Here is a 9,286-nt window from a genome sequence, read left to right as displayed (position 1 = left end):
ACGTTTCGACCATGTGGCAGGTACAAATATATTAGCTTTAACAGGACATCATTACAATTAATACTATCAAAGGGTTTTATTGATACTTGTTACGTTTAAACAGAGGCTTGAGCAGAAACATCACCTTTGAAACATTTTTTGTTTGCACATTTAGATGCTGATATGAATTGACTACTGAAACATGAAGAGATGCCGAAATCTTCAAGTCAAAGTCTCTGTGAAATGTGTAATATTATAGGTTCTTAAATTTGCTCTGACATCTGCAAATAGCTTTTAATTCGTTTGTTTATGATAATCCTTCAATGCAAGGACATTTCCCAATTGCTTCATAGGAACATCTTCGAAATTATTCCTCCTTGTCCAAAGTGTCATGTATGAGCTATCGACAGAGTTCTTGATGGCTCCGCATGGAAAAGTAAATGACAAGCTGTTCTTATAACATTTTGTGATTGCTTGCGCATGCCTCTCTCCACAATATCACAATTTAACAGGATACAACATTTTATCGAATCTGGACTAGACACACCAGTGAGTGATATTTTGAGAAATATGCCACACCGTCGCTTTCGACGAAGAGAAAGAACTCACCTCACCATTTGGCAAAATTTAGATTGCTTCAAAAGAGCATCAAATTGTTTCAGACATCCATATATAATCATGTCATCAGTTCAGCTGGGGTACCGAAAAGCACAGTTCGAATAAACACGAATAAACACGAATACACGTGAAACTGCATGCATTATAAATGATCGATACTTGTACTATTCATCAGACTATACATGGACGAGGATAATTATATAACACATGCTGGCTGTTAGGTGACACTCGCTGTCACTGCAAATAAAAAGTAGATGACGTTTACTCTGTGTCAGTGGTCACTGGCGGACAGGTCCACGTCATCAGTAACATGTTATCAATGGCCTAAAGATAACCAGGGAAGAATTTTGTCTTCTTTTCTGCAGTGAGGTAATTACATGAAGCTGACAAGGACCAGAATAACTGATTGACAGGTTGAGATAATTATTTTGATGAACCATTCAAACTGCTCACTCTGATAATTGCTTAATATCACTACAAAACCCTGCACGTACGTCCTGTCAACTATGACTACAGCGAACACACTAATTGATACTGCTGTCACCACTTTCAATATATTAACAATCACTCAACCAATTATAAACGGAAAATGCATCTAATTTTCACTCCAGACAAAATAAACACGTCTAGCATAAAATATGGTCTTGTGGTCATCAGTAGAGGCTTAGCTTTGTGAGGCCAGCAGCAACAGCAAGCATCCATATGGGCGCCGATATCCTAGCAGTACCAGATGCTGGAATAAAGAACACGCCTGTAAGTGTTTTGCTGTACAACCCATACATTATCATTGATACAGGCAACAGTGATCACTTTACTACATTTTGAAATATAACATGTTTTCGTGTACGTATTTCTGCAGGTATGTTGAAACACATTTATCAGGCGAAATGCAAAAGTGAAATGTTCCTCTGGCATTGGCGTGTCACTTTTATTTCAGCGGATAACATTTTTTACAGCCATATAAATAATAAAAAATCAGTTTTGACTTTGCCGTGTCCCGATCATCCATTTGTCTGTAAGAACGAGTGTGACTGAATCACTGACTACGTGCTCATTAACACGTGCTAAAAAGTCCTCGCGCCCTCGACACTTTTGAAGAAAAAAGTGCCCGAGACACATTTAATTTCTTCACGCAGCCTTACTTGAAAATGAAACTCAAGCAATCAAATTCAAATCAATTCCAAATTATCGCCCACCTTATACCATACAGACATGGAATCAGATTCAGAAGCAAACAAAACCTTTTCACTATGGATTCATTTCAGGTGTCGTCTTCTTAAGGACTGCTGAAAAATATTCCTTCATCGCTTGAGGATGGACGGAACCGAAACTATTAACGTGATACGCAGTAATGGGATACGTACTGTTTTGCGATATATTTTACAGAAGTATATTGACGAACACGAAAATCTTGATTTTTGAATCAAACGGATCTGGAGACAATATTGGAACATGGCAAATTTCACATCACATCAAATCAAATCAGTTTCATGCTCTTTATCTAGAAGTCCATCCTGCCGCCACTTGTGGCACTGGTAGAAGTGGCGTGCATCATATATGCATATGGAACAACACGCGAGCAGAGTACTCGTCATGGTATAAATGATGTCACTTATGAATATAGGATTCTTTGATTCTACCTGATGTCGTACTTCATTCTCTGCTTCTAATAATAACTAGAGGGGCCTACCATTTTCACATCTGTCTCCACCCCAGCCAGCTTTACATGTACACTCAATGGAACCGCCTTCAACTTCACACGTTCCTTCATTCTGGCATGGGTTGTTGTCACAAGAAACTGTCAGCTGTCAGCCCGTGCAAGCATAGAAGACTCTAAACCTTGTTTATTCAACAGCTAAGAGTTATCAACATCTGGTTATTTCTTATGCTGTATTCTATACCTCCTGGCCCTGAATACAATAAACTTCTGCTCTGTTTTGGGATCGGGGGAGTGATTGCAACTGATGCTAGCTTTTACATTACATTTCGTCTACTGAAAAAAAAAGCAAAATTAACATAATGAGGTCTGTTTCGATTCCTTTTCACTTCTGGATAATTTCCTCATATTATCGCTCTATAATTATGGGTAGAAATATGACTTTATCGTAAACTGTATGTCTTATTTAGATAGTATTTGAACGTTTAAAGAGAAATTGTTACTAAAAGTTCGAATATATGCGGAAAAGAAATATATCACGCAGTCATATGGATAATTCCGGAGCTTGTCAAAAACAGGAAATGCAGATTGCGACCCATGGCGAGCTGAATACCTAGCGCCATGTGGTGAGATGATTTGCTGTGGATATGGGCAGTATAATTTCGTGATGTTTTGTTCACAGTGAACCAAACAATTCCAATACAAATTTCCCCAATGTGAGAGGATACCTTTTGATAGTTTCACAATTTGTAAGAAAAGATGCAAGTGTACTACATAAAAAAGCAGGCAATATCGATTTGGATGTCCCTGTCCGATACATATTTTTAGTTCTTAGATTCCCATATACTCCTGTTTGTGTATATGTATTTTAATTAATTTTCCATCATTATTAACGGAGTAACAGCCACATTTTCAAACGTAATGATATAACTGAAAATAATGCGACATTTTAGTTGACGTCACGGCATGTTTTGTGCATTTTGTGACGTCGGAAAAGGACTACTCTGGTTGCTGATTAGTATATATCTAACCTAATTTCCACTCAATGTGTAAACGATCTCGGCTTCTGTGTCAGAATTCAACATTTTTTAGCCAAAATATAAAATGAATGGTTTTATCACTGAAATAGTGTCCTGAATATATCAACAATTACACGGTTTTACTACATATCTTATTGTGAGCAACACGCGCACCTGCCTAGCATCAATTTAGCGTAAATGAAAATTTCACAACACCTGAATATTCATTCAGTATTCATTTAGGAAATAGACTTTTTTCCTTATGATTATGAAATTATTTCACTTCGTAAGTAATGCATTGAAAGGTACGAAAGAGATCGCTTTTTCAGTACATACGTATTAGAATACGGATGTAAGGCTTGACCAAATTAAGACATGACCTGGTTTATATATTTTTAACAATGTTCATATAAACATTGTTTGAGTTAGATATTCTGCCATCAGATATATTTTAATCGAATTTGAATTGACTTTATTATCGAAAAAAATGATAATGAATCTTAAAGCGTTTTGACAAACTCGCACCTGGTCAATCTATATTCATAACTGTTTTGTCTATAAAAACGACACAAACCAATACAATGAAGAAGACAATTCCATCAAATACATGTGCCCCTACATTTTCTAAAATGTACAAATCATTTTCATTAATGTTATCTGTTTTATTTATAATTTGGAATTAAATCGCTGTTTATTAACCTGTTCATATGAAACTGCAATATTTGTCCCAACGTATTGAATATTGTGTATCACCAGAACTAAAGTACATGTTGCAGTAATGGCCACGTGTGATCTTCCAACACTTCTGTACATGCTTAAAATGTGGTATAGTACACTTACTGAGTCAATTTCCCTTGTAAATATTATTCAAACAATCAAAAGCTTTCAAAGAATAAAAACGCATACCTTATATCCACATATGGCATGGTGTTGAACATGGACATATGTAGATACGGAAATCAGTTTCATGAAAAACATATCTGAACGATACGCAAGTTATACATCACAATACTAAAAGTGCAATCAGAATGGTATGGCCATGTGTTTACGCTTGTTCAACCGACCTTCACCTCAAAGAAATTGTCTAATATGTGCAACATTGTTGACGTGTGACATCACTACCTATGACCGATTTCTTTCAAAATGGCGGCTTCGCTGACAAGGGTAGACAGGATTTTATGAGAACTTTTTCCTTGATTCAGGGATCTTTTGCACATAAATGAGAGATGTAAGTAATCAGAATTATTCTGACTATCTGTGTATTGTTATATGTTTTTAAAGATTACATTGTAAAGGACGGAAGAAGCCAGAAATGCCGATAAATACCGTTGTCGTTCTACGTCATTTTTGCGCCAGTCATGGCGCCACGCTGCACTAAAAGTTTTACAGTTTCTCAAATGATTGCATTGTATCTATTTTCAATTTGCTATTTCTTGCTACGATACTTTTGCGCTCAATATTTTAAGCGTACTGAGCAATTGTAAGCGATAATTACACGGCTGGATGCTGGAAATTTTCCGAAAATGCTACGCAGTGTAAAATAGGATTTTTTTTTGGTTTACATTTCAAACAAGTGATGTTTTTCGAGCACAGCGTTCGTTTTCATACCTAGTATCTTTCGTTTTGTTTTAGCTAGACAGTTGGTATTGGTGACAAAGACCATTTGTAATTTGATTCTAAGATGTGGGCGGAATTCAATGAAGCATTTCTCGCTGCTGACTATGAAATATAAGCGACGTAATAGGCATCTCAATACCGGCCTTCTCGAAACGGGACACCATCCAATATGGCGGAAAGTGCACTTCGGCGTTCGTGTAAGTGCATTTTCGAAAACATCTCAACCGATTCTGGGTTCATTGGCGACGTTTCAGAATTATCATTACTGGTTATATGAAAACTTGACATCAGTGATCAATAATATGCTATTTTTGAGATTCAATACTCACAGTATTTATCCGATTTTCACATTTCAAAACATACAGCAAATAACGCTTTGAATTCTGATTTTCGATAAGGTGAAAAATGGCGACATTTACGATGAAGCCTATTTTGAAAAGCAATTTTAAGTACTTTAGCTTGGTCTGAGATAATAGAGGGTGGTATCAAGAAACAGGGAATTTTCCACAGAATTCAAAACTGTGAAGTATTTATATATGTGCGTGGTATATTTAGAATTTTATTGGACTTCAAAGTGAGGGGTGAAGAGGAGGGACATATATGTCCCTGTGGCATCCAGGGGGATCAACAATCACTTCTCACTTCACTTCACTTCACCTTGAAAATGCACGATTGAAACATGTAGTAGAAGATCTGTGATGTGATATTATTTCGGAAACTACCTCTAATATATCTACAACTGTACGCTGGGCATTCTCATTTTCTTTATATATATATATATTATTCAATATTTTAGGCTGTTTTTAGGCTTTGTCTAACATCAAATGACATTCCTGTGAACAAAGCTGTCTGTAGAGGGTGGACTCGACGCACGTGTAGATCATGTTACACATCTTTGTTTTTCTTTGTTGAGGGGGAAATGCGTGGATTCTTTAACATGATCGTAACTGGAACTCCCATGCAATCAACGTCTGTCTATTCTCAACACATTTGGTTTTTGCCTTTTCACATTCATGTGAGAACATGTCATCGTAATTGCTTTGGTAAGAGACACTATCAGACTATCTTGCGACATATTCTCCACAGGAGGTCCTCGTTGTTCAATAAGTCATGCTCATGGTGCCTAGCTATTATCTTAAGTACGTTTCCCCAGACAAAATGAAAACTAAGTACCGAGCAAGTGGTTAAAAATAGGTGGTATATTTTCAGATACCTTGAAGTGACAAGATATAACACATTCCTCCCACTCCCCCAAACCACATACACACTAGTTTGTGACTATCAATCATGCCGGAACTATATCCGATCTTTTAACACTCAGTAATTGTCAAATATTTGGCTCACTGACAACGATGTTCAGTATGTCATAGAAAGGTTAAACATCGTGAAAAACGTGAGTCTACTGGAACGAGATTTGGTTATGTTAAGATTTTGTGGACTTTCAAGTGCCAAGAAATGTTCCATACCTCTCCAAGATCAACCACTAACGATGAAGCACCAAGAAATCATTTCTTTAAATTGATGGTGGACTTCAAAATTTAAAAAAAACCCAAAACATGGTGACATAGCTGCTGCTTGTGATTTTGACATTCAGTGAGTGAGTGAGTGAGTGAGTGAGTTAATATTTAACGTCACATCGGCAATGTTGCAGCCACATCGTGAAGAGAACGATTAATCATAAAAATACAATGAATTAATAGCACATACATTGTAAAACCCTGTCAGCGAAGGACAGTAAAACTAACTAGAATATCACAGAGTAGAATGTAAAACTAGTGAACAGACCTAAAACAAAAGAGGACAGTACAATATAAAAATGAGCTATAGGTTGCCAACAACTGAAGGTAGATCACCATACTAAGGACAATGGTGACTTACAGTACATGAGCTTCCTGCAGGGACCCTAGTTGGAATTACATCATCCCTTCAGCTGTTAGCAATTTAGACAAATCTAGCTATAGCCATAAAGTAAAAGAACACTTATTGTACGATTAAAAAGCTGGAAAACTGAAATTTACTTCAAATTGACATTGACATTCAGTGTGATATTAATTCATTTTATTTCAGATGCGTTCGGTGAATAGAAAATATATTTGGTAGTGATCCATGCAGCAGATATATCTTACATTTGAGAAAATTTGTGTGTGGTTCATATTGATATAGCACTTAATCTTAACACGCGTATATTCACATTAAGATTATCCCTGTGCTACAGAGAAGCTTTACGCAATATGTCCGTAAAATTAATTTACATCTAGTCAAGGCATTCTCGGAGATCATTGTTATACTGCAACCACTTCTCTGCAAAAATACATTTTCTAGATACCAGAGAACCATAAGTGCAATACATACAAATAGTAACATACTAATGGTAAAAGACAAACAAATTTGTTCTGTGATAAACTTTCGGTACTCTTTTTCAAATTTTCCTTTCTGTGCCCACGCTTGGAAGGATGTGCATGGATTATCGAAAGGCAATTCAGGAACGTTTCTGTAACAATAAAATTCAGTTTTCAATTATTGTCATAAGTATATGGAGCATATACATGAACCACTGTAGCTGTATTTCCACACTTGGAATGATATCTCCGAAGAATGGCTCTATGGCGCATATAAACTATCTAACTTACATATGCTGCTATTATTATAACAAAACAAAGTTGTTTTAAACTGTACATGTAATGCTGAATAAGCGTGCTTAACTGCCTCTCGTCAACTGCATGCGCATTTTCGGAGACAGTGTGCTTAGACTTCAACACTGCGTACATGACACAGAGCATTAGTTAGGGACTGTAGGGTCAAGCCTGCGAGGCATTGAGGTGCACTTGAAATACCTCAAATAAACTATTGTCAACGTACCTAGTGCATCCGTTCAAATTGTAACGAAATGGAGATTACAGGCCTTAATCTGATAATACTGTGCACTGTTATAAGACATTCCAATAAGATACCTCTAATCTGCAAAATCGAAGTTATTTGTCCAGTGTTGAATCTTGTTTTAACCGCTATTAGGTTTTATTTGGACATATTGTTGTGTAGTCCATACAGTTGTGCGGACGAATTTGTAATATACCCCTGGATTACACCTTTGCTCGTAACAATACCTACAAGTAATTTATTAGGCACACAATTCTAAATTTTATCAAAGACCACATCATCACGATTGTTGTATTAATCAAATAATAGTAATAGAGGGCAAACATGTAACGTGTCCAGTACTATCATAATATTCGGATTCTTTGGTGGTGACACCGAGCATTATGGTGGCACACTGGTAGCACATTGGTAGCAGGAATTATGTTAAACAGATATGTCTCGGTTTATATTCGAGAAAACAATTGAAAGTGAGAAAAACAGACAATTAAAGGAGAAATATTTTTTTCTTTTTATCTTAATGAGAAAATAATTGAATTACGAGACATTAATTGAATTTATGTGTGAAAAAAATAAGAAGATGATTCTAAACAGTTAAAAAACAAATTAAAAAATGCCGTTTCCCAACAACGAATAAAATAATGAGAAAATATTTGAAATCACGAGGAATTAACTGGAGTTGAAAACATTGTTTGAAGATATTTGAAAATCGCAAACTGTGTGAAAATGACAATGAGAACGTATTCGATACAGTGGACAGAGCATTTAACAATTTGAGATTTTCAGAATAAACAGATTAAATAATCAGGTGAAATTAACGAACTTTCGTGAAAATATTTGACGTAATACATCTAGAGCTACTAGCCCATTCAATGATTTTTATAAACAACTAAAAATACATCGCGATTACACAATATACTGATAGTTAGGTAAAAGGAAGAAGAAATCGGAAAGATTTATACACGTTCACAAAACTATACACATAGCTGAAATAACTCGATGTGTGGAAGACAAATATGGAACATTGGTTGTCCAAATCCATGATTTTAAAGAATGCATTTATGACTGCTCAGATGTTAAATCTTACAAATCGGCAATGCAAAAGAAGACTGTTAGTCCTCCTTCTCAATACAATAAACGGAACCCATATTCAAGTACATTGTACTGGTTAGCATCTGGATACATGTTGACACCTGTCATGAGGTGATAACAATATTACAAGGTACAGTCGTTGGTAGCTCAGGATGATATAGTTATACACATTCTTAGGTCAATGATCACAATGTTGAATGTTTTTATGTGGATTTGTGAATTAGATTGTGGTTTGCGTTGTTAGTTCGAACTTATTTAGAGTGACATATACAAATGGATCAGCATGGATACATTACCTTATAACGATTGGTTTGTAATTATTCTGACTACAGAAACAGAGATCGCTCAAAGGTGTCGATATGGGACGACCATCCTCACTATTGAAGTTTAAACCTATGGCACTGCATAACACTTTGTAGTTTTGTGTTTG

The 9,286-nt window shown here is 35.9% G+C and overlaps 1 protein-coding gene across 1 annotated transcript in view; it reads right to left on the bottom strand.

The window, feature by feature from the left end:
* Nucleotides 1-738: 738 nt before the first annotated feature.
* Nucleotides 739-9,286, bottom strand: part of LOC137262235 (delta-like protein C) — a 52,616-nt gene continuing 44,068 nt past the window's right edge. Inside the window, exons 7-8 of the mRNA XM_067800038.1 lie at nt 2,288-2,395; nt 739-1,330 (exon numbers count right to left, since the gene is read on the bottom strand). Coding sequence (XP_067656139.1) covers nt 1,251-1,330; nt 2,288-2,395 — 188 coding nt within the window. The 3' untranslated portion in view covers nt 739-1,250. The remainder of the gene's footprint in view (nt 1,331-2,287; nt 2,396-9,286) is intronic.

Source organism: Haliotis asinina, chromosome 14 (genome assembly GCF_037392515.1).
Source record: "Haliotis asinina isolate JCU_RB_2024 chromosome 14, JCU_Hal_asi_v2, whole genome shotgun sequence".
Lineage (NCBI taxonomy): Eukaryota > Metazoa > Mollusca > Gastropoda > Lepetellida > Haliotidae > Haliotis > Haliotis asinina.
This window is presented reverse-complemented; position numbering and strand designations above follow the sequence as displayed.